At 36.9% G+C, this 27,971-nt stretch overlaps 1 protein-coding gene across 1 annotated transcript in view; it reads right to left on the bottom strand.

The window, feature by feature from the left end:
- Nucleotides 1-7,931: 7,931 nt before the first annotated feature.
- Nucleotides 7,932-27,971, bottom strand: part of LOC120329197 (uncharacterized) — an 88,615-nt gene continuing 68,575 nt past the window's right edge. The window contains exons 8-11 of the mRNA XM_078118536.1: nt 12,914-13,039; nt 11,616-11,741; nt 8,913-9,127; nt 7,932-8,174 (exon numbers count right to left, since the gene is read on the bottom strand). Coding sequence (XP_077974662.1) covers nt 7,977-8,174; nt 8,913-9,127; nt 11,616-11,741; nt 12,914-13,039 — 665 coding nt within the window. The 3' untranslated portion in view covers nt 7,932-7,976. The remainder of the gene's footprint in view (nt 8,175-8,912; nt 9,128-11,615; nt 11,742-12,913; nt 13,040-27,971) is intronic.

Genomic DNA, 27,971 nt, shown 5'->3' with positions numbered 1-27,971 from the left:
TATTTATAAGCAGGAGCGCAGCCAGGATTCTTAAGAGGGTGGTGGTTCAAAATTGGAATCGGAAATTTCCGAGCAACATTCTTCGCGATTAAAAAAAACGGATAAAGAGATTTCTATTGCGTAAAATATTTAATCCATGACCGATGCGAGCATTTAACGAACAATTGAAATTTATTTTATTGCATTCGGCTCCGTCGGTAGTTTCAGAATGAAAAAAAGGTACATCGCGGAGCGCGCACAATTGATTGCGTGCGGCTCCGTCGGTAGTTTCATAATGGGGGAAAAGGTACATCGCGCGCACAATTGACTGTGTTTCGATTTCGCAGTTACTACGATAAAAACCTAACATAACACCAATTTTTGTGATTTACAATGTCTATAAATACGTTTTCAATCTGAGGTGAGTCTGCTGAAACCAAACCTGTGATCTTCCATTTTAAGTTTTAGTTTTATTATTTTAGAATGCCGCTTTTCAATCAAGAAATTTTAGTTGCGGATTTATCTCTTTATTAATTATTATTTTTAGCATTTCGTAACGATGACTATAATATGGTAACATGTTTTCCACATTGAACTCATAATTCCCCACGAGAACAAAAAAGCGAATAACGTCGTCATTGTGTAACTATACATGTATATATATGCCGGGGGAAATTTTTGATTTAGGGAGAATAAACACCGGCGTAAAGATGTTAAAAGGTTCAAAGACACGCCATGCTGACGAAAAAAATCGGCGATTGTAACAAAATGCAATTGCGCACGTTATTAAAGGCCTTTTAAGTCTTCCAAACATGTCAAAAGGGAAAAGATTCGACCCCTTATTTATTAATATGTTTGTCAAGTGTCAAATTTACAGCTTTAGTGTATATATAATTTATGTTTGAAATTTAGATTTATGTATGACTTGTATTAACCCTAAGGTTCAGCATTTAAATTAAGTAAAGTACTTTTAACTTGCTCAGGAATATTAATCTGAAAGTAACAACTTTAACATTTATTTTGGGGCTCCGTGAATAATAGTCAACCTTTCCAAGGGCTCCGCAACACCAAAAGTTTGAGAACCCCTGGCATAGACAACGAAATGGATCTTCAGTTATATTCCACTGATTTAAAAAGATCCGGAACGTCGCGCAATGTGGATATCACCTATTGCATTGGCAGAACTGCTTGGTGTCAAGTCCAGGAGCCATCTTACATGTGGTTCACTGTTTGCGGACAGCACTTCGTTGATGGTGAGTGATAATGTGGTGATAGTGTTCGGTTATCAATTTCTTTAAATATTCACAAGCTCCCTCATTTCAATGGAAAGCAGATGACAAACTACTGTTATTAGTAGGCCTAGGCGCAGGCCTACTTGCAGTTGCAGACTTGACTTGTGTAAGACAGTAAGGAATTGATAATCAATTGCTATAAGGTATTGTTTCCCTAATTAGCTATTAGTAAGTGTGAAAGGTTGAATAGATAACTAAAGTTTAACACCACTGGTCATGCAAAAAATAACCAGAATTCAATTGAATTCGCCATCTAGGAATACGCTCGCCACCGCATCTCTGATCACCCTGGGAGTTTCACAGGTTTCAATCCCAGAGAGGATTGCAGCTCTACTCCCACCGAGGGTGGTTCACATGACCGCTGATTGGTTACGACCATTCCCCACCATCCAAGTCTATGCTTCTGAAAACAATAAACTGGCTCAAATAAAAAAAACTGTTTTGGTGGGTCTGGTAGTGAAGGTTTCAGTCTAAAGTTGGACACCGATACTCCAACCAGATACAGTTGCCAATGAAACTTAGCGAGGCGTAATATTGCGACTTTGTGATCTGAAAGGAAATTCTGATGGGTAGCCGGCTAGCAACCTTTTTGTTTAAAGAATACTATGAGATATGACTTAAGAGTCTAAACTTTTATTTGAGAGGGGTGTAACCCAAGCTAATTTGCAAATGGTATTCATGGTACCAAATATATCACACACTTTACAGTAATTATAAATTATATTGGAAAAATAAAGCACATCAAAAATGTATTTTTAAAAAACAATTGGTTTTATCTGCAGATACTAGGTTGATATTGAGATTGACCATTTCAATGCTAAATTTTTTTTAGTCAAAAGGCACACTTGATTCGCAAAGACTTGTGAATGCTCATAGTACACCAATTTGTCTAATGTTTTGATTCCATAGGCAGGAGGTTGGGAATCGGTGCTGCTTAGGATGGGATATTTTTGCCTCTAAATGCATATTACGTGTTTCACATGAATCCATCGTGCTCAGATTCGACTGTTTTCAAGGTCTGAAGGCTCCAACAGCCTTATTTTATGGGTACACAAGAGAATTTTCAGTGTGGCATGCATGGGTCAGTCGGAGTCACTAACCTCAAGATATCTATAATCAAGGATAAGATAACCTGGAAGTAACATTCCATAATATAGAGTAAAAAATGTATCTGCCTCTACAGCCCTTTCAAATGGAAGATATGTTGCCTCGGGGGTAATTTCTATCAAATATTTTACAGTATTATGGTTCTAGTGAAAAGGGGTGTAGGCGGCTTTTTTTAAAGTGTGGTTGGTCTAGTCCAGGGATGGCGAACCTTTCTCAATGAAGGGGTCAAAAATTATATTTTTATCGTGGAACAGAAGAGAGTGGGTCACAGATATTTAGTCAATGTTTGTATCTATAATAAACTTCTGAAACAAATCTTACAAGCTTTTATTGGTGCTGGTGTAGTTTTGGGCTTTATTTATGCAGCACTTCTCTCAGGTACTTCTTATGGCACTCGATTTTATGAAATTAGAGTACGAAAACACGCATGTGAATTACCAAAAACGTGTAGAATCATGCGGAAAATTATTTTACGGTTCCAAAGATTTTGGAGGAAATTCCATTCTGATATTGTTATATTTTTCGATCAAGGCACTTTTACACTGCCCCATTGTTATTTCAGATTTCTAGATTTTTATTTCAAGTATGAAAGATTTCGTTTTCTCAACGCCATTGTAAGCGAGAAACTAATAAAATGCAAAGTAGCATCTGGTTCTTGTATAACCCCTAAAACAGTCTGCAGATACACTTCCGAAAGCGATAAGACGTTGCGAGAAATGAACAGATCAATTGCATTGTTATTTGTTATGTCATAAACGATGCAAATAGCCGAATAAAGGTACATGGCGGTGCAGAAATGCGTCCAAGATTAGGGATTTTGAAAATTACCATACCGGCCCGAAAATTAACATTTTGTATATGAGCAATCGCAGCCCTGAATGCCCAACTGACGGCACATTATAATAGTTTAGTTATTGTTAGATTCATTTAAGGCCGGTTTCATCAATTTTTATGTCACTGATATGATAGCATTTTTTCGTGCCTTGGCGGGTCACGAATGAAACGCGGTGGGTCACTTTGTGACCCGCGGGTCAGTGGTTCGCCATCCCTGGTCTAGTCGGAGGACACAATAAATGTTTATGCTAACAACTGCAAATTAAGGTTTCATTACATTTGAACCCATGACAATTGCACCTGTATGCTATTGCACCTATGGAATTTCTTTTTGTTTCACGGATAGTTAAACCCATACTAACCCTAACCCATGGGTTTTAGCACCCGCATATAGATTGAACCCGTGGATATACGCATGGGTTCAAATGTACATGGGTTCAAATGTACGGTCACCGCAAATTAATATTGCAACGCATACAAGTTAACAGAATTTGTTGAAATGGTCCTGCCTTTTGCCTTTCTTCAAAATCCCTCTTTTTCTAACTATTCTCTTCTTCTCTGGGGATTGCGAAAATTCAAATCTCGATGGGACATATAAGCAGCTGATAATGGGTTATCTACCTTTTTCCTGAAAATAAATTAAACACTAATCATCATTTGACAGTGCCAAGTTTGTGTATCAGATCAGTAGTAAATTACCTGCTAACTAACAAAACAATCAGACAACACCTTCTGACCATTAATGAAGATTTGTTTCAATTTAAAACGCAACTATGCCTACCAATGTGGGTAGTTTTCAGGATAGAATTTTTCTGTGGTTGGGGACAGATTGCAAGGTGCAACATCGTACGATTACCATTCCATGTCGGGATTAGTTAGCCAGTTATTTGTTTTAGAAGTATATACTTGATGGTGGAGGATGTCGTAATCGACCAGCGGTCGTGTAAACCACCCTCAGTGGGAGGAGAGCTGCAATCCCCCCGCACATAACTATTCCCGCATGGGATTGGAACCTGTGAAACTCCCAGGGGGATCAGAGATGCGGTGGCGAGCGTATTCTTAGATGGAGAATTCAATTGAATTCTGGTTATTTTTTGCATTAGCACTGGCGTTAAACTTTAGTTATCTATTCAACTTTTCATACTTACTAATAGATTACCTGCTAACTAGGGAAACAAAACCTTATGGCAATTATTGATTAATACCTTACACGAGTCAAGTAGGCCTACGCCTAGGCCTACCAATAACAGTGGTTTGTCATCTGCTTTCCATTGAAATGAGGGAACTTATGAATATTTAAAAAATTGATAACGGCACATGATGACTCACCATCAACGAAGTGCTGTCCGCAAACAGTGAAACACAAGTGAGATGGCTCCTGGACTTGACACCAAGCAGTCCTGCCAATAGATGATATCCACATTGCGCGACGTTCCGGATCTTTTGAAAACAGTGGAATATAACTGAAGATTCATTTAGTTGTCTATACAGCCAGCGGAACAATACGAAATAACCATTTTCAACAGCCAAACAAAACGAAAACGTATAATCCGACTTGCAACTGACAGGAGCCAAATGGAAGTTTTTGTTTTATTGCCGTCCAGTAAACAAGGTCACATGACCCGTGCAAGTCCTCTATATTCAGTAAATTAGGATCTAGTGCTGCTTTGTCTTTGTCTTTAGAATGCCGTTGCTGTGGTTACCTTTCTTGGCAGTGCTCAAAGTTATATTTTCGTATGTAACGTTTTTTTAATGATACAATGTTTGACTTTTTCTTTCTCCTGATTACTGTTAGACTTAATCACGGGTGTCGCTGCTTGATAACCAGTATTGGTTGTTCGCCCCTCTTCCACCCTGAAATACCATTTTACCTTTTTTTTTTATTGTTTGTACAAATTGTATTTACATGATGATGAAAAAAATAAAATACTGCTAACTGATAATAGGTTTCCAATGTTAGCGTAATATTTTGGAAATATTTTATTTACGCAATTCTATAGCAATGTTAATATGGAAATCCGGTTTTTATTTGTCAATGCGTATTGGAGATTGTAGAATAAACTTAAAATATTAAAGAAAAGCAATAAAATATAAATCAATTATGTCCGAAGATTTCATAGCAAAATATTCAAGTATTCTACAGTTATATTTGCAGATCGTGTTAATCTTAAATTTTCAAAATGAATCTAATTTGCGTTAAACCAGTGGTGGGAGATTATTTTTAGAGTGGACCAGTTACAGATAATACACTTGGTTACTGGGGCGGAAGCTCAAAGCTTAATATAAAAAATTATGAATAAAAGACAGTTTATTTACAAAAGCTAGTTCAACAGCTAGACTGACGTTTATATCAGTGGTTCTCAAACTTTTACAGCCGCACCCCCTTTTTTAGAAATTGTCAAGTTTTGCGCCCCACCTCAAAAATAACTAGCTAACAATAAGGATGGAACGTAAATAATGAAATAAATGTAATACCAATTACGTAACAATGGACTCCTAGGATTGGAGTAAACATGCTAACGATTGTATGGAAGGTTCTAGAGTCAGAGGTGGGCAGGGTTTTGGGCCACGGGCTAAATATTTTAAACACCCAGACTGGCGGGCCAAGTAAGTGTGACCTGAAAGTTACATTTTATGAATGATATTTACAGAGTTACAAAAGCAAACATGGCAAACAGTAAGCCTCGTGCCGACACTAAATTTATCCGCAGTTTCAACAAATTCCTTGAGTTATTTTTAACTAAAACATCAAAATTTGGTTATAGTTTGGTTGTGGCAGCACCAGGCGGGCCAAATTGAATTACCCAACAAGCAGGATTTGGCCCGCGGGTCATAGTTTGTCCATGTCAGTTCTAGATACTCTGAACTAGCAGCATGAAGTTGAACTCTTAAACATGCTCCACGATAAAGATAAAAAAAAGATACAAGAAAAACAGACTCTCTGCAATCTCTAAACAATAAAGAAACTTGAATAACCAAAATAAGGCGGACAAGATCAAATCTAACAAATATTTTTGACTATGATTAACTTTATGCCACCTCAAAGTTGTCTACGCCCCCTTGTGGTACATATAATCACTGGTACATATAATAACAAGAAGCACAAAGTAACAATCGGGGACATTATGACGTTATTTTCATCGACATTTTAAACGCAAATTTATGTCCATACCAACTATAATCGTGATTTTAGCAGACACTAGTGGGCCTGATGAAAATTTCGGCTGACCGGATTCGGCCCGCGGGCAATAATTTTCCCACCTCTGCGTTAAACGATTTGAGGTTAAATATTGACAGGCTTGGCAAAAATATCGATAAATTCAGATGATTGAAATACGAGACACGGTATAATATAATTTTCAAATTTCAAATTTTAAAAAAATAATTGAATATGTTTATGGAACTATCCTTGGTGAAATATGAATCACCTTTTTAGTGAATTCCACATTTTTTTCCTAATTACTTGAAATAATTTTGACATTAAATGAATATTTGAATAAACGAACAAAGACAGCTGAAAGCAGTTCAATTATATTGGGTGTCCACGAAGTCTTTAAAAAATTACAAAGGAGTTTTTCGATGCCATTTATTGTTTCGGCCCTCACAGATGTATTAAATGAAGTAAGAATAGTTATACATTTACTGAATAAAAACAACAAACCTACTTAAGATATATTGAGAATTGACTTCATAACAAATTGAAAATGTGAAGGGACTTTATGGACACCCTGTATTTATCACATATTATGAACAAAAAGGTAAAAATAATGAAATTTCTTGAGCACATCTAAGAAATAGAATAATTAGTAATCAAACTGTAAATTCAGCGGGGAATATTGTTTGCAGTAGATTTATAAATGAACATGGTTGCTAAATCAAAGACTTTTCTTTTTCAGATCGGTGATGTGGCGCATCGCGCTAAGCGTTAGAAATGCGCTCGCCATCGCACCTCTGATTACCCCCCCCCCTGGGTTCGCACTTCGCAGTTAGAATAATGTGGGGGATGATTATAGTGAAGAGGATTTCTGGAATCCTCGGCACCGAAGGGGGTTCACGCAACCGCCCATGCACATGAAAACAAATAGCTAGCTAACTAATCCCATACTCGACATGGACTGGTAACCGTACGAGAGGCCGTGGTTTGCCATATATGCCCTGTTATCGGCTTTTCTCTCCCCTGGGATAAATATATTAATTCTATCATATATAAATATGTAATTTACTTCGTAACTAAAGCGGCAATGAAAAATTGAAAAAAAAAGAAAATTGCCAAACTAATCGGTGGGCTTATGCACGCATAACTCTGATCGCACTAAGATGAATTTGAAGGATTTTGAGACACTTCTTACCGTTTAACTAAGAAAAGTAAAACCTAACAATAATTGTTATCCTTTAATTATTTCTCTTTTGCAATCATTTGCTGTGATAGGTGCGTACGACTTGTTACAATTTGTAGGGTCGGTTTATATGTGGGATATACAGTGATTTCCCTGCCCTCCTAATTTTCAGGCGTGACATCATACTTTAATTTAAAATGAAATGTAGAAATAAATGTATCTGAATATTTTCAGAAAGTGGCTCATATGCAGGTGAAAATGATCACTGAAATTCATAACACATGTTCATAAGTTAAAAATAGTTTTATCACTTATAACAAAATATTTACCACCCCCTGAATTTGCCCCCCGACCCCCCTCCCCCATCAAAAAGTTTCTCCATCTTAATTTTTTATCTGACAGTATGCTTTAACAGTTGGATGGAAGTTTAAACTTCACACAGGACGTATGTTCTAAGATCTGGGTTGTTGAGAATGTATTGATATCGGCTTGTTGAATCTTCCCCAATCACGATAAACATGTTTGTGTGACCAAAATGACTCTGCCCATTGTATGGAGCCCCTTGGTACCATTTGAAAACACTGTGTGATGTCACAGTTCCGTTTTGGAGACGAAGAATCTGATCCTAAAACAAAGAAGTGAAACTATATTAAGTGTTCAATTATTAGAATAATTTGATTATATTCAAAGGTTATGGAAGTTAAAGGTTGCCGCTATTTTCCGATGTCCGGAGTTTTATGTAATGTATTTGATTTTTATACATTACTATTTTTAATTATATAAATTGTTCGACTTCTTTCTATTCAATCTGTATCAAAGTTAGACTTTTATCACAGGTGTCGCTGCTCGATAAGCGAAAAATTTATCACGTTATTGAAAAGACTTCAACGTCTTTCAAAAAATCACTATAAAAAAACTCAACTATCACGAGCTGAGCCAGGAAGACTTCGGCAAATGTTTTAGTGAAACTTATTGTGAGATCAATTACATCGCGGACCAATTATTCCACGCCGAGAACCGATCGTATTTTTTACGTCGCAATCTGGTTGTTTGGTCACAATTAATTTCACACAAATTTAGTTATATAATATTATTAATAATATTTAAACTGCTTAGTTGTCCTTTTCCTGTCATTGTTAAAAACTGCTTGTCTGAGGAAGTCTGATTTTGGTCAGACGAAACGTTACAGAAATACATTTGTGTTCGTGTGCAGCAGTACTCCCGAATAGCATAGTATGATATTTTTTTTTGCATCATATGCATACGGATCCACTAGCGCAAAGGCATTGAGGAAGGATTGGGAGTTAGTCTCACGTAATCTCTACTGATAGTAATACTGATGAAGCTTTTATATATAACTCACAATAGGGTCGTATATCATGCCGAGATGAAAGGCTTTAAATGATTGCCCGTCCAACTTGTTGTCACGAATGAATGTCATTATTTTGTCCATGTGCATCTGGGTGTATATATTTGCAAGTTCACCACCGAGCTGTTGACATTTGGCGATCGCTGATGCTTTAAGAACCATTTCAGATGCCAACGGTATGAATATTCTTCCGTCATAACGCAAAATATCTGTAATTCAAATAATTTGCAATTGTTAAATCATAATAATTGATCTAAGTGGTTATCAAACGCCGATACCGATATTACAAAAAGGCAGATTTTGCCAATACTCCGATACTATATAATTATTACCTCAAGTGTGCAGGGAAGACGGTTAAAACAATAGCATATGGTCATTACACATTATTTCAGATTAAAAAAGAGATATATAACTCAATAGGAAATGATTGCTGGGATACAGATGCATTAATTGATTCAAAGGTATTGTGCACCAACGCTGGTGATCTCGGTGTTCAACTAGAAAACTCATAGGCAGGGATGTCCAATTCAAATTTAATATCAATATCGCGGCTTTTGAATATTGTTTTTTGTGTTTAAAAGAATATTGAATATCGCCCACACATTTTAGCGCCGAAGTCACACGTTTTAATTGAAAACATTTTAGAAATATTTTATTTTGTGTTTAATTATAATCGTGAGTCGACTAGAAGTATCTAACACGTCGAGGAAGTTTTTTATTTTACTATTTTATAATATTTTACAAATATTATCGTATATTTTAGGATAGTCTAGGACTCTAGGCGGACACGTCAATAAATTTATAAGCAAATTGCGTAGTTGAACAAAATTAATGAAATCACAATATTTAATACTTGTGTAGAGGGATAGTTCAGTCGGAATTTATCTTAACGATGTCGATGGACTAAACGACACTCGCGCTTGACGATAAGCAGTGGGAATTTATAGTCGCACGACAAAGTGGATGTTCTGTTAATAAGGACCACGATTCCACTGTATGATTTGAAACTGCGCGCCTAGTTGCTCTTTTTTCTGTGCTGTGTTGATATATTTCTTCATAATTACTATGTATTAAAAATGTCAATAAAAAAATTTGGCAGCGGAAAGAGCCAAATTAGTTGAGCTAGTTTGGCTGATAAATAACTAAAAACAGGCGAATACAATTCTCGTTTCTACTCGCTGGGATGGGGACATGCATGACTCATAGTTCACGACCCCTCCAAGCAAAATATAATTTAAAATCAGTATTTTAACTTATTTTTTGAAACATTTTGGACCGGAAATATCGGTCGATCACCGATACATGACCCATTCCAGAAAAATAGCCGATATTGTCGATACTGATCCCGATACATCGTTACATCTCTAAATCTCTAATTACAACACAATTGGAAAAAAGCAGAATCCTTATAGATTCGATTGCATTATAGCAGGACAGTAGCAGCACGTTTTGACTCGGCCACATATAATACCAAACATACCATATATATTTTTCAAATTTTGAGCAATATAAATGTAACATATTTTTTATTGGAGAATTTTGATAAAATTGTTTAAAACCTCTAAATTTCGTATTTTGCGGAATACCTGTAAATGCATTTTTCGCTTGGTTGGTATTTTTCAATACAGTTTATTTGATGGACATATATATAACACATATTCAATTTTAATAAAATTCCACTGTGCGTAAAGTAGGGAAATTCCCCCAATTAAGTAAACAAATTTTGAAATCGTAAATGTAACCAAGTTTAAGCGTAATTAAAAGGTAAGAAATAATTTTTTTCTCATCCTATTCATTGATAAAGTATATTTGATGGACGTATATAAAACACATATTAAAATTAAAAAAAAATTCCACCGTGCGGAAAGTAAGGGAAATTCCCCCAACTTAGTAAACAAATTTTGAATTCGTCAATTTAACCAAGTTAAAGCGTAATTTTTGTAAGAAATAATTTTTTTCTCATTCAATTCATTAATACCATATATTTGGTGGACATAAATAAAACACATATAAAAATTTTAATAAATTTCACCTTGCGGAATGTAGGGAAACTCGGTACTCCCGAAGTATGTGTACCAAAATGACGCACATTCTGAATCCTAGTCTGGTACACATACTATATTCAGGTTGTGCGCCATCTTTACGAAATCGTCAATTTAACTCAGTTAAAGCGTAATTAGGGTGAGAAATAAATTTTTTCATCCAATTCATTAATAACATTATATTTGCTGGACATATATATAACACATAATTAATTTAAAATAATTTCACCGTGCGGGAGGTAAAGAAATTTCCCCCGATTTAAGGGAAAAATTTACGGAATCGTCAATTTAACCAAGTTAAAGCGTAATTTTGATAAAAAATATTTTTTTCTCATCCCTATCCTTAATACAGACTTCAATTTAAAAAAATTCCATCTTGCGGAAAGTAGGGAATTCCCCCCAATCTAGTGAAAAAATTTACGAAATCCCCAATTGAACTCAGTTAAAGCGTAATTTATGCAAGAAATAACTTTTTTTCATCCACTTCATTAATACAGTGTATTTGGCGGAAGAATATAAAGCACATATTAAATTTAAACTTTCCTTTTCTGGACCTCAGGAGCTGGGGTATTCCTACTTAGATATTTGACGCGTACTAAAGAGCGTTTGGGAGGGAAAATATTTTTCGAGCGGAAAACGAGAAGGCCACACCAACCTGTGCTCTGTTCGACTTTTGTAGTTTGTGGGCGAAAAGTAGACAGAAAGGCTTCCTTAGTTGACCACGGGGATGTGGCAGGGACGGTTGAAGTACGGGCCGAAGAAGTTTTCTTGTCTTTGTATCCTGTGTGAAAAAGTGAGTTCATATTACAAGTTCATAATAAGATTTATAGTTTTGATTACTTCAAGGTAAGAATGAGGCACTGAATGGCAATGAGAATATATTTCGAAATTTTTCTTTTTCAGCGTTTTCGCACAATCCCTTATTACCAATTACTATAACTGATAAAGACTTTTTTCAATATCTAGTATATGCGATACCAAAAGACATAAATTTTCATACCATGGGGAGTGGTCGTTTCTTTGACACTTACAACAGAGTTCGTCTCTGCTTCTTCCAAGATGTCGCACAACCTGAATCCCAACCGGTACACACACACACACATCTTATATTCAGCTTGCGCGACATTTTTGTTCACAATTCATTAATAAAGTATATTTGATGGACTTCAAATACTTCAAAAATTTCAATAAATTCCACCGTGCGAAAAGTGGGGGAATTTCCCCCCAATTAAGAAAAAAAGTTTACGAAATCATCAATTTAACTCAATTAAAGCGTAATTTATGCAAGGAAATATTTTTTATCTGATTCATCAATACAGTGTCTTTGGTGGACATATATAAAGCACATATTAATTTTTTTTTTAAATCCACTGTGCGGAGAGTAGGGAAATTCCCTAATTTAGCAAAAACAACTTAACCAAGTCAAAGCTTAATTTTGGTAAGAATAAGTTATTTCTCATTCAATTCAATAATACATTATATTTGCTGGACATATATATAACACATAATTAATTTAAAATAATTTCACCGTGCGGGAGGTAAAGAAATTTCCCCGATTTAAGGTAAAAATTTACGGAATCGTCAATTTAACCAAGTTAAAGCGTAATTTTGATAAAAAATAATTTTTTCTCATCCCTATCATTAATACAGACTTCAATTTAAAAAAATTCCATCTTGCGGAAAGTAGGGAATTCCCCCCAATCTAGTGAAAAAATTTACGAAATCTTCAATTGAACTCAGTTAAAGCGTAATTTATGCAAGAAATAATTTTTTTTCATTCACTTCACTAATACAGTGTATTTGGCGGAAGAATATAAAACACATATTAAATTTAAACTTTCCTTTTCTGGACCTCAGGAGCTGGGGTATTCCTACTTAGATATTTGACGCGTACTAAAGAGCGTTTGGGAGGGAAAATATTTTTCGAGCGGAAAACGAGAAGGCCACACCAACCTGTGCTCTGTTCGACTTTGGTAGTTTGTGGGCGAAAAGTAGACAGAAAGGCTTCCTTAGTTGACCACGGGGATGTGGCAGGGACGGTTGAAGTACGGGCCGAAGAAGTTTTCTTGTTTTTGTATCCTGTGTGAAAAAGTGAGTTTATATTACAAGTTCATAGTAAGATTTATAGTTTTGATTACTTCAAGGTAAGAATGAGGCACTGAATGGCAATGAGAATATATTTCGAAATTTTTCTTTTTCAGCGTTTTCGCACAATCCCTTATTACCAATTACTATAACTGAAAAAGACATTTTCCAATATCTAATATATGCGATACCAAAAGACATAAATTTTCATACCATGGGGAGTGGTCGTTTCTTTGACACCTACAACTGAGTTCGTCTCTGCTTCTTCCAACACCTTTTCTAATTGATTGAGCTCACTTTTCATCCCGTCCAATCGTTCCGTTAAAGCTGCGAAACATAAACAAAAACAGAATTCAAATTGAGCCCTCAGTTTTACAATCCGAATTCAGTGAATTTTTTGTGCTCCAGAATTATGTGTACCAAGATGTCGCACAACCTGAATCCCAACCGGTACACACATACTATGTTCAGGTTGCGTGAAATTTTGGTTCACATACTTTTGGAGCTCCAAATTTTTTTGTTAGAAGATATGAACCCCTTTCTCCCTGGTCAAAAAATAGAAATATGAGATGTATATTGCTAGACTACACGTCATGATGTGATTGTGAAAAATGGCGCGATAAAAATATGAAATGATTGAAGTTTACTAATAAAACGATGGTATTCCTGAAGTATGCGTACCAAGATGGCGGACACCGGAACGTAGTATGTGTACCAGGTTAGGCCATAAATCCATTTCATTAATCCCTAGTTTAGTTCTATTACGAGTTCGGGGACTAGCTAAGTGACTCCGGTAGTAATTGTTACTGAAATTATGGCTTAACCCCAACCTGGTACACATACTACGTTCCGGTTTCCGCCATCTTGATACGCGTACTTCAGGAGTACTAAAACGATTGTTTGCTATCAGACTGTGTGACAAATATGAAAAATAGCAAACGTATTTCGAAGGAAATTAAATTCTCAAACCTTCCAAAGCTTTCCCTTCTTTTTCCGTGCACTGTCCTTTCTGAAATAGAACAAGAGAGAAATGTTTGAATATACGAACATGAAGGTTGCACATCTGTGCAGTAAGGCCTTAGCTTAGCGAGTGTTCCCCGTGAAAAAGTGTTCCCATAGATTAAAGTGAAATACCATCAATATGAAACTACTACTAAAGCTCTCACCGTGAGTTCTCTCCAAGTAGGTTGATCGTCGCAAATCATAGGAATCCAGCATTCCTCTCCTGTTAAATAAAATTAAAATTAGAAATCGAGAGAATTGTTCATTTTAAATAGGTTTATAACAGATAAACGAAAGTTATGTCACTGAACTTTTTTCATAACGAGACTAATTAATTCAGTACCTATTTCCTTATGGCGCGCATTCGCTCATTCCATATTTAATTTTATACTGCTACCAACGTCATGTGAACGCACTATTTTCCTCGATGATGATTGGTTGAATCAATTTTGAATTATTACGCCCGCCATCGGGGAAACCTAATAAAGTTTGTCGGAAGTGCTGGCATGGGCAAAGATTTGATTTATACCGGCAATTTCATTTCTGGTTTCTGAGAATCGTTTCAATTTTTCTGGCGAACAATGAACTCGGGAGAGTTGAATTCCCCACAGTTTGCGGCTTTTATTTATACGCCTTCCTGCCCGAACAAGGTTCTGTGCGAGCAGCCGATGAGAGAATTGCCTCATTCGAAACTTTTTGTTTTTATACTCAAGTTTAAAATATCGTCATATAAACTACTAAAGGCTCAGGAGTGAAAAAGGCGAGCAGACACGGATCAGTAATTTGCTGCTATATTAAGCAATCGCAACAAATTCCTTAAGTAACTTTTAGCTAAAACATAAAAATTTGATTTTAGTTTGGTTGTGGTAGCATCAGGCGGGCCAGATTGAATTACCAAACTGGCCAAATTTGGCCCGCCGGCCGTAGTTTGCCCATGTCAGTTATAGTGCTCCCCCCCCCCCCAAATAAAAATCCCAGGCAAGCAAACCCAACAAAACATGCGCGGGTATACTGACCTTTAATCAATAAACAAGCCTCCATCAACAGTATGAGTCCGATGAAACTGTGTCGAATCGGAATCTTCATTTCGAATCCAAGATTTTGTCAACTTTGCTTCGATGAAAGTAAATTTTCGAACAGCGAAGGTTAGAATGAAGCTTCAATCTATTCGCATCGGAATATATCCTTTGCATGCTGACTCACTACTCTTGAGCGGAAATTAAAATTGTTTTCTCTCTTTTAAATTTCATGAGACGTGTTGCGTCACAAAAAGAGAGTTTGGGCTGCTCTTTCTATCTTTATGAAACGATGACGACAACGTCACCACCAAGTCTGTGAGAGTCCTATTTGGTGGAATTCTGGTACACTTTGCGCGATATGGCATATCAACCGCCCCCATGAATTCTATTTTATGAAAATACAGGCCAGACATGTCTTGCCGGCTTTTAATATTACGTGGCCCAGTGGGTAGATATAAAAATATGAATTAACTGAAAATTAAGAATTTAGGGTCAGAAATGATCTGCAAATTTGACTTTCCAGCGCAATCTGCTTTCTTAGCCTTCACCCTAACTGGATAACCAATTTGGTAAAAACAGTGGGATCAACAAAACTGAAAATCGTCGAATATAGAATTTCGGACGTCGAATATGAAATTTTGGACGTCGAAAATAGGATTTCGGACGTTGAATTTATGATGTTGGACGTCGAATACAGGATTTCGGACGTCGAATATAAAATTTTGGACGTCGAAAATAGGATTTCGGGCATCGAATATATTATTTCGCATGTCGAATATTGAACTTTAGACGTCGAATATTAGATTTTGGACGTTGAATATAGGTTTAAAGACGTCGAATATAGTATTTTAGACGTCGAATATAGGATTTCGGACTTCGAATATAAGATTTTAGACATCGAATATAAGATTTCGGACGTCGAAAATGAGATTTTAGACATCGAATATAGCATTTCGGACGTCGAATTCTTGTTTGCTTGTTTCAGAAGCGCAGAACAAAAAATAGCCACATATGAGCGCCGCGTCGCCAAATTTAAGTAGTTATGAAATAAAGATTCGCTACACGCAAGACTGGTAAAGTAACTTTAAGCATGATTTTGTTAAAAATTTTAAGTTAAAAGCTAATAAAATGGAAAAATGACATCACTTTTGTTATGCGGTTATAAGTTTACTCAATTCGACCCAGCAATAAAGTATGCAGCTCTGCAACGCGACCAAGCATCTTCCATACCTGGTCAGTCCTTGCAATAGTCCCCTCTGTCCATATTCGGAGTTACGTGCGATGATTTCGTAGATGGGCGAGCGATACGAGTTGCGGTTAAGTTGATCACAACATTGCATGGCCGTGTGTTAGTGAGCTGAATTTATGTTTGTGCCCCAGTTGAACTAGGATAAATAAATCATATTGGATCCCAAATGAATGTATAGAGCTTTGGCCCAGGCCTGGAACTAGATAACATTTATCAAATATGCCGGTTTAGGTATAGTATAGCATATGGTGCTAAGAACCTGACATAATTATCAAAACTTCCGGTGCAACTGAATTCAGGCATTCAGCTATCGTACAACTAATTTCCACTGCATCGTTTATGAGTAACACAATGCTTTCAGAGTAGCGCATTTCCAAAGCACATTCGTTATTATACGAGCTCATTATAGTTTAAAAAGTCCAACGTACAAACAGCCCAACGTAACTGTAACGCTAAATATATCAGTAAGATATTCTGAATATAATTTTACTCGAAGCCCTTACTATAATTTCCAAAAACTGACATATCATACGTAGAAATGCATTGAAATATATCGATTTATAAAAAACACGTCGGATTTTGCCATGGGGGGTTGAATTTTATTTTGAATTCGCAAAGAGGTAAATTAGGGAATGAAGGCTTGAAACTTTTTCTATGAATTTCGATAACAGCGAACAAAGGCGAGATAGATGGCGGTTTAATTTGCATTGCCTTTTCGTTGGCAATGGTTAGGATGTGAAAAATCTGATGCCAGGGTTATGTCAGTTCAAATCGGCATAAATTTTCAGTTTTCGTGTCCTGGAAACTGATGGTTTATTGACGTAAATCGTGCAGTGATCGTTTGAATTTTTTGATTGAAATAAATTTAAAATATTTTTATGTCGGTTACTCACTGTTGAATCAGGCAATGATCACACACTCAGAAATGCCAGTGATTGATATCGTCGTGTTATTTTCGTCGCCATATTGTTTTAAACAACATTTTTTAGAGAAATCTACCTTGTGTGGCAATTATCGCTTCAATTTTATTGAAATGGTTATGGGCGATTTTTTACAGCAGAGGTAACAGTGGGAATTTGAAGTCAAAATACTATGAAAACACAACATAATTGGAATTAAATTATATTTTGCGGCAAATATGACCCAGCACTCGCCAGGGTGTTTGAAATTTCAGGGGGTATTCAGCCCTCATGGGAGTGGTGTGAGGAAATCACTGCACAAATCAGACATCGAACAGCTATTTGCCAATAATCAAGAGCAGCAGTCACATTAAATGAATATAATTAGGTAATTGGATATTTCCTATCCAATAAATGAACACTATTGGGTGCATTGGGGGTAAACCTAGTATTCTAAGTAAAATGCTAGACAGCTAGAGAGATAAGAATCGCTGCTATAAAGTGATTTAGTGGGACTCGGGTTAGATTCTCCCTTGTGATTCCCACACAAGGTGGATTTACCACAAAAATATTGTTCGCATGTGTTTGATACATTGGAGGGCTAATTACGGCCCGCGGGCCACCGAATTGTTTCATCCGGCCCACTTGTGTCCGCTGTAATTACGACGATAGTTTTTATAGATATAAATATACGTTGAAAATATCGATGTAAATTACGTCACGTCAGCCAATCAAATTTGAAATCGGGGTACCGAATGACGTGGCGATATTTCTGATATACAACGAATATTTTAAAAGGCAGAAAAAACTTTATTTCAACTTTTAGAAATCATGCTCTCAACGCATGATAGCTGTTAACAAAAATAGTAAACTTACCACACAACTCACTGTCAGAATTTTCTTTGTCACAGCTACTTATGGATGATTGACATAAGCCCACTGTTTTGGCGACGCGATGGCCTATTGGTCGAAGCATTCGACCTAATATATATTATACCGAGCTTGTTCGGGTCCTTCGCCCCCGACAGGGTCCTGTACAGACAGTCACTGATATTTAACAAATGTAACGCCCAAATCCTTTTTTATCTTAAAAATTGATCGTGCGCTTAGAGGCAAATTACACAAATGGGTGCGTAGTATGTGCACCAGGATGGCGCACAACCTGAACATAGTGTGTACCAAGTTAGGGTCCAGGTTGTGCGCCATCTTGGTGCACATACTACTGGAGCGACCACAAATGTATGAATTAGCTAACGCAACACTCAAACCTAGTATCAGTACGGGCTAAGCCTTCTAACCCAGTGCGCCTAATGTGGAGGGAAAGCCCTATTCCCCCCTTGTCATTATTCGACTATACGTGCGTTGATTTCATGGATGGGCAAGCGATACGAGTCACTGTTCAGTTGATCACAACATTCCATGGCCGTGTATTAGTGCTGAATTTATGTTTGTAACACAGTTGAACTAAGATAAATAATATAAGCTGGCTTCCAAATTAATTTATGGAGCTCTGGCCCAGGCCTGGTACTAGATTACATTTATAAAATATGCCGGTGTAGGTATAGTATAGCATATGGTGCTGAGAACCACTCAATATTATCAAAATTTCCGGTGCAATTCCCGCTATGGATCAACTAATTTCAAAGTAACGCAGTTCCAAAGTATATTCATGGTGATTATGTGAGCTCATTATCGTTTAAAAAGTCGCGCCAGTTCACGTCAATCATTTACTTTCTGTGCAAACAGCGCAACGCAAATTTAATGCTAAATGTATCAGTAAGATATTCTGATTATGATTTTAATCGAAGCCCTTTTATATTTTCCAAAAACTGACATATCACACGTAAAAATGCATTGAAATGCCGCGATTTATGGACATAAAACACGTCCGATTTGAATTTTATTTTAAATTCGCAAAGAGGTAAAATAAGGAATAAAGACTGGAAACTTTTGCTATAAATTCCGATCACAGGAAACAAATGCGAGATAGATTACTGAGATGGATTGCTGGTCATTTTTGCATTGCTTTTTCCTTTGCAATGGTTGGGATGTGAAAAATCTGATGTCAGGGTTATGCTAGTTCAAAACGGCAAAATAATTTAACTTTCGTTTCCCGGAAGCTAATGGTTTATTGACGTAAATCGTGCAGTTATCGTTTGAATTTTTTGATTGAAATAAATTTAAAATATTTTTATGTCGGTTACTCACTGTTGAATCAGGCAATGATCACACACTCATGGGTTAGAAATGCCAGTGATTGATATCGTCGTGTTATTATCGTCGCCATATTGTTTCAAACAATACTTTTTAGAGAAATCTACCTTGTGTGGCAATTATCGCTTCAATTTTATTCCAATTCACACATTTTACGACTTGAAATGATTATGGGCGATCTTTTACAGCAGAGGTAAAAGTAGGAATTTGAAGTCAAAATACTATGAAAACACAACATAATTGGAATTAAATTATATTTTGCGGCAAAATACCGATGGGGGTTGAATTTTATTTTGAATTCGCAAAGAGGTAAATCAGGGAATAAAGGCCTGAAACTTCTTCTATAAATTCCGATAACAGCAGACAAATGCGAGATAGATTACTGGTCATTTTTGCATTGCTTTTTCGTTGGCAATGGTTGGGATGTGAAAAATCTGATGCCAGAGTTATGTCAGTTCAAATCGGCATAAATTTTCAGTTTTCGTGTCCTGGAAACTGATGGTTTATTGACGTAAATCGTGCAGTGATCGTTTGAATTTTTTGATTGAAATGAAGTTAAAATATCTTTATGTCGGTTACTCACTGTTGAATCAGGCATTGATCACACACTCCGGAGTTAGAAATATCAGTGACTATCACATGTTATGAAACGTTGTTTTTCCTGATGATCTCCCATAACCCCCAACGCTTCCATTCTTATTTAAATATTTACCACAAGCCGAAAATTTCCGCATATTTTTGGTGCTATGATTTTAAATTTAATTGGCTTTGTGACGAATCAAGCAGGGCGGCCATATTGTTTCAAACAACCTTTTTATGAGAAATCTACCTTGTGTAGGAATTATCGCTTCGATTTTTATTACCGCTTGTTACGACTTGAAATGGGTATGGCCGACTTTTTATAACAGAAGTAAATTAAAGTGGAAATTTAAAGTCCAAATACGATTAAAAAACCCAACATAATTAGAATTAAATTAAATTTTGCTGCAAATATGACCCAACACTAGACAGGGTGTCTGAATTGTAGGGGGGTGTTCACCCCTTATGGGAGTGGTGTGGGGAAATCACTGCACTCCACCAGACATTAAACAGCTATTTGCCAATGAATAAAGGATGCCGTCACTTTAAATGAATATAATGAGTTAATTTACTAATTTCTTTTCCAATAAATTAGCACTATTGGGTACTTTTGGGTTAAAATTAGTAAACTAAGTAAAGTGCTAAAGAGATAAGAACCGTTGCTATAAAGTGATATAGCGGGAATCGGGTTAGATTCTCCCTTGTAATTCCCACACAAGGTGGATTTACCACAAAAATATTGTTCGCATGTGTTTGATACATTGGAGGGCTAATTACGGCCCGCGGGCCACCGAATTGTTTCATCCGGCCCACTTGTGTCCGCTGTAATTACGACTATAGTTTTTATGGATATAAATATACGTTGAAAATATCGATGTAAATTACGTCACGTCAGCCAATCAAATTTGAAATCGGGGTACCGAATGACGTGGCGATATTTCTGATATACAACGAATATTTTAAAAGGCAGAAAAAACTTTATTTCTACTTTTAGAAATCATGCTCTCAACGCATGATAGCTGTTAACAAAAATAGTAAACTTACCACACAACTCACTGTCAGAATTTTCTTTGTCACAGCTATTTATGGATGATTGACATAAGCCCACTGATTTGGCGACGCGATGGCCTATCGGTTGAAGCATTCGACTTAATATATATTATACCGAGCTTGTTCGGGTCCTTCGCCCCCGACAGGGTCCTGTACAGACAGTCACTGATATTTAACAAATGTAACGCCCAAATCCTTTTTTATCTTAAAAATTGATCGTGCGCTTAGAGGCAAATTACACAAATGGGTGCTCCCGTAGTATGTGCACCAAGATGGCGCACAACCTGAACATAGTGTGTGCCAAGTTAGGGTTATCAGGTTGTGCGCCATCTTGGTGCACATACTACTGGAACGCCCACAAATGTATGAATTAGCTAACGCTACACTCAAACCCAGTATCAGTACGGGCTAAGCCTTCTAATCCAGTGCGTCCAATGCGGAGGAAAAAAACAGTCCCACCTTGTCCTTATTCGGCGTTGCGTGCGTTGATTTCATGGATGGGAAAGCGATACGAGTCACTGTTCAGTTGATCACAACATTCCATGGCCGTGTATTAGTGCTGAATTTATGTTTGTAACACAGTTGAACTAAGATAAATAATATAAGTTGGCTTCCAAATTAATTTATGGAGCTCTTGCCCAGGCCTGGTACTAGATTACATTTATAAAATATGCCGATGTAGGTATAGTATAGCATATGGTGCTGAGAACCACTCAATATTATCAGAATTCCCGCTATCGTTCAACTAATTTCAAAGTAACGCAGTTCCAAAGTATATTCATGGTGATCATGTGAGCTCATTATCGTTCAAAAAGACGCGGCAGTACACGTCAATCATTTACTTTCTGTTCAAACAGCGCAACGCAAATTTAATGCTAAATATATCAGTAAGATATTCTGATTATGATTTTAATCGAAGCCCTTTTATATTTTCCAAAAACTGACATATCACACGTAAAAATGAATTGAAATGCCGCGATTTATCGACATAAAACACGTTCGATTTGAATTTTATTTTAAATTCGCAATAAGGTAAATTAAGGAATAAAGACTGGAAACTTTTGCTATAAATTCCGATAACAGCAGACAAATGCGAGATAGATTACTGAGATGGATTGCTGGTCATTTTTGCGTTGCTTTTTCCTTCGCAATGGTTGGGATGTGAAAAATCTGATGCCAGGGTTATGCTAGTTCAAAACGGCAAAATAATTTAACTTTCGTTTCCCGGAAGCTAATGGTTTATTGACGTAAATCGTGCAGTTATCGCTTGGATTTTTTGATTGAAATGAATTTAAATTATTTTCATGTCGGTTACTCACTGTTGAATCAGGCAATGATCACACACTCAGGGGTTAGAAATGCCAGTGATTGATATCGTCGTGTTATTATCGTCGCCATATTGTTTCAAACAACATTTTTTAGAGAAATCTACCTTGTGTGGCAATTATCGCTTCAATTTTATTCCAATTCACACATTTTACGACTTGAAATGGTTATGGGCGATCTTTTACAGCAGAGGTAACAGCGGGAATTTGAATTCAAAATACTATGAAAACACAACATAATTGGAATTAAATTATATTTTGCGGCAAATATGACCCAGCACCCGCCAGGGTGTTTGAAATTTTAGGGGGTATTCAGCCCTTATGGGAGTGGTGTGAGGAAATCACTGAACAAATCAGACATAAAACAGCTATTTGCCAATAAATAAAGGCAGCTGTCACTTTAAATAATGATAATTGAGTCATTTGTTATTTATTTTCCAATAAATAAACCTTATTAGGTGCATTGTGGGTAAACCTAGTAATTTAAGTAAAGTGAGAGAGAGATAAGAACCGCTGCTATAAAGTGATATAGTGGGACTCGGGTTAGATTCACCTTGTAATTCCCACACAAGGTAGATTTACCACGAAAATATTGTTCGCATGTGTTTGATACATGGGAGGGCTAATTACGGCCCGCGGGCCACGGAATTGTTTCATCCGGCCCACTTGTGTCCGCTGTAACTACGACGATAGTTTTATGAATATGAATTTACGTTGGAAATATGCCTTGGACGTCAATCAATCAAATTTGAAATCGGGGTACCGAATGACGTGGCAATATTTCTGACATATCACGAATATTTAAAAATATAGAGGAAACTTCATTCCAACTTTTAGAATCTATGCTCCCAACGCGTGATATCTTTTAACAAAAAAAGTAAATTTACCACTCAACTTACGCTACAATTGTTACGCTATGTGTAGTTTAAACCAGTGGTTCTTTAAACAATCTTGCGACGCAACCCAATTTAGGGTTTTATGAACATCTCGCAACCTATACATCGGGAAGATGTTTTCTCATATTAGCTAGGTTTAGACAAGACATGGCAATACAATTTCAATAATGCAAAAATGTGAAATTTGAGGAAAAAACACTCCCATCGTAAATATGCAGTTGAGGGTTAGAGAGGATTTGAAAATTTGAATTTCTAGCGCAATGGAAAATTACTAGTTTTTTTTCTGAGTGTATGGAAATATTGATGGGAAAAGTCCTGCGATGAGAACTAGACAATATTATCAACTTCCCTTTGCAATTCTCGCTATCGCTAAACTAATTTCCGATGCATCGTTTATGAGTAACACCATGCTTTCGAAGTAACGCATTTCCAAAGCACATTCGTAATTTTACGAGATCATTATCGTTTAAAAAAATCGCGGAAGCTCACGTCAATCATTTACTTTCTTTTCAAACAGCACAACGAAAATTTAACGCTAAATATATCAGTGAGATATTCTGATTATAAATATACTCGAAGCCTTTACTGTAAAACTGACATATCACACGTAGAAATGTATTGAAATACCGCGTTTCATGGACATAAAACAAGTTGGATTTTGCCCCTTTGTGAATTTGCAAGGTTTGCCCTTTATCACGTGATTTGTAACTCGGAGAGAAAGGTAATTACTAAATTTTCTGACATATAGACATATTCAGACTGCCAAGCACATCATTCAACTTTGTTAGTTTCCTCAGTTAGCCCTAACTCTAGGGAATTCAGTGATATTAGTGATGTAAAAATATGTCAAATAATTTTTCTGGTTAATTTTATGACGAAACAAAACGGAATGCAATTTTTTGAATATTCACTGAATGCGACACGAGCCACAGATAATGAAGCGGCGGGCCACATGCTTTAAATAGATCCGACACATAACTTTCAAAAAGCGAAATATAATTTTAATTGTTTTTTCTGACAGCAATGGATATTCGTCCGCAACTCCCAACCAAAACGATGCATTGGCTTTTGAAATGAACTCAATCATTAAAGATCTATCAAACTCTTTTCATATTGTGGGCCCTGTGTAGTGAGTTTGCAGACCCTGTGCAGACAGTTTGCGGGCCATGTGCAGTCAGTTTTCGAGTCTTGTGCAGTCAGTTTGCGGGCCCTGTGTAGTGAGTTTGCAGACCCTGTGCAGACAGTTTGCGGGCCATGTGCAGTCAGTTTTCGAGTCTTGTGCAGTCAGTTTGCGGGCCCTGTGTAGTGAGTTTGCAGACCCTGTGCAGACAGTTTGCGGGCCATGTGCAGTCAGTTTTCGAGACTTGTGCAGTCAGTTTGCGGGCCCTGTGTAGTGAGTTTGCAGACCCTGTGCAGACAGTTTGCGGGCCATGTGCAGTCAGTTTGCGGGCCATGTGCAGTCAGTATTCGAGTCTTGTGCAGTCAGTTTGCGGGCCCTGTGTAGTCAGTGTGGAAAACCCTGATTTAATGCGTATTTTCCTTATGTTGTAGTCGGAGTCAATTTTTTCAACCCGGATACGTTAGCCGATTGTATATTTTTCCGATTCTACAGCCTTCACGTCCAGTGACGAAATAACTCATGTGAGCAAATGTTCTCTAGTCGACAGATGTCGCTAAAGAGCAAAAAAATTAGTTGCTCTCGAAGTATGTGTACCAAGATGCCGCACAACCTGAAAATAGTATGTGTATCATGTTAGGGTTCAGGTTGTGCGCCATCTTGATGCACATACTTCGGGAGCGCCGAAAAATGTGCGTCGGAATGTAATCGTTAGACTCAGATGATCGAAAGTGACTGTGTTAAATTATCGAGCCTTGCTGTCGAGTCTAATATGACACATTATTATACGCAGACTAGTTCGGGGCGGATAAAGAACCTCGTCGGTTATCGAGAATTGTCTCAGTGCTGGGGTTTAGGTTGCCAAGCCCATCGTAATCAGTTTTTTTTCACCATCATGTAAATACACTTTGTAAAAACAATATAAAAAACAAACGTAAAATTGGTATTTCAGAGTGGAGGAGGGTGCGGAAAACCAATACTGGTTATCAAGCAACAACACCCGTGATTGTGATTAAGTCTTACAGTAATCGGGAGAAAGTAATAGCCAAACGCTGTATCATAAAAAAAACTCACAGCAAAAAAACAAAAATACGACTCCAAGCAAGGTAACCAAAGAACGGCATTCGAAGACAAGGTAGCAACATCCAAGGACATTATTTTGTTTGATATTGGGGCGGTGGTCTGGGAGGAACCGGGTGCCGTTATTAGTGTGGTGAAGGGTCTTTCTTGAATTGTTCCCATAGTTATGTAAGATGTTGTTTTTTTAATAAATTTTGTCGCATATTGTCTTCAAATAATTTGTCACATATTCATTTCATCTGACTACGTCATCCAATAATTACCTCACAGTGATGTCATAAGTACCAACAAAATATCGTCGTACGAAATCGCGCACTTTAGACCCGGACTCTTGATATTGATCAAACACTTCAACAAATCGTTTCCAGCGATAATTCGCGTTTTTTGAAAATGTTCTGTCTGTTAAAGGTCTGTATTTGAGCTTCTGTAGTATGCGGCGCTGTGTCCTCAGCAGGGGCGCGTCTAGTGGTCATAAGGGCACGGGAAAAACGTTGTATGGTTGTATACACGTGAGTTCGTTATTTAATGAAAAGAATGTATAGGCGCCAAATCGGAGTCGCTATCTAGCGCCAACACGCGTTAACGGACGGTTGCTCTCTGAATCGTTTCGAGACTCCACAATAAAAATACGCGTACAAATTGCCTTTTGAAATTTCTTGTTGTCACGAAAAAGGTACGTTTAAAATGCAGTGTACGTACGATTGAATGTAGCACGATAGTACGAAGTACGGTTTTCTAAACAGAAATGAAAAACAGTCTCAAAATATGTCACACAATAAAACTTACCAAATATCTAACTATCTAGCACTTAAAAAGCACAATATTTATCAATTTAGAATCACAAATTAATTGAAAAAGCCAAAAATACAGCACAATTGTTTACATTAAAATTGCAGTCTCATATCACTAAATAAAACATAAAATACGATAAATCAAAGACTTACTTGACGATTTAGCCTTCAACTCAAAGAACAACCAAATTTTTGACTGGAAGCTATTATTTTAATTAGCTCTATATTTGATCAGATATAACAAATAAACACACAAAATATCATGAAATAACTATTTGCAACTGTTTTCCTAGCCTACTGAGAATAACGAACATCTAAACGCGAATAGAGCTGGGAAAGATTCAAAGGTAACTTTTACTAAATATATGACTTAAAAACCGGGTTCCTGAGACCTCGAACAGCTAAAAATCTAACAAAACTGGAGAGCAGACAACCACTGCCAACACTCCCGCCCAGAAAGCAGCGAGCGAAAGAACGAGCGTTGCCAGAAATAAGCAACAACACAAAGAGAGCTGGCCTAGCAACACAGGACAAATTAGCATAATTCTATGTTCTAATTTGTTAACAGTCTGCAAATCGGGGTAGGTTGTCATCAGAAAAATATCATAAATTACACTAGTACTAAACCCTACTTGAGCAGCATTAAATATGCCCAATACAAACCTAGAAATAATTACAAAACAATACTAGAAACATGGCAACATCAATGTGTGAGGTTATGTTCCAATCGCAGAATACGCAAATCACAAAATCAGTCAAGTGTGAAATAAACGAAAACAAATGCGAGGCGGTTTCAGAATGTATCATTATCTATACAAACATTTAACTCTTACTTGACCTTAATTTATTCATTCATGTATAGCAACATCTAAAATTAGTTTATTCCCCAATTTTTTTTTAAAGTTAGGTATAATGGGCATCATTATCAGAAACTTGCCATGGGCAGCAGAAAAGTTTGACACGCCCCTAGTGTTCAGTCACGGTAGTGAAGGAGTGTATGCAACATAGACAAATAGGGCTCACAGGTGGCATAGGGATTACAGACGCGAAAAAAATGCGTTGCTCTACTCTATGCTTTTGCGAAAGTAGATCCGTATGAGAATAACACACGGAAGCTTTATGTAAGAATAAAGATGACTGTTTTTGTGATTCACGAGTTATGCTGCACTCTAACACACATACATTTCTGCGAGACTAATTACTTAACTACTTATCCTTTTACTATGCCTGCGCACCAGTGTGAGTAGAACGCAAGGTGGCCGTAGCAGGAATGAAAATGACTATTTTATGTGATTCAAGAGTTTTGCTGCATATATACACATACTGAGATCAACTTGACTTGGCTTAAGCTCAATTTGAGTCGACTCAGGGCTTTGAGCCACCGCCGGTTGGTAAGTAGTTGTTTACCCTCGCTTTCTTCCACAACTTTATATCCGTCGAAAGAGAAGGCAATCATCCCACACTCGGGGGTTCTATTTCTGTGACTAAACAAGCAGGCGCCGCCATATTGTCCCAAACAACATTTTTGAGAGAAATCTACCTTGTGTGGAAATTATCGCGTCAATTTTATCCCGATTCCCACTTATTACATATTGAAATGGTTATGGGCGACCTTTTATAAAACAGAGGTAAATAAAAGGGTGAAAGTGTTATAAAACCCAACACAGATGGAATTAAATTATATTTTGCGGCAAATATGAGCCAG

This window comes from Styela clava, chromosome 12 (assembly GCF_964204865.1).
Source record: "Styela clava chromosome 12, kaStyClav1.hap1.2, whole genome shotgun sequence".
NCBI lineage: Eukaryota > Metazoa > Chordata > Ascidiacea > Stolidobranchia > Styelidae > Styela > Styela clava.
Note: the sequence above shows the minus strand (reverse complement) of the source record. Positions and strands in the feature narration are given on the sequence as shown.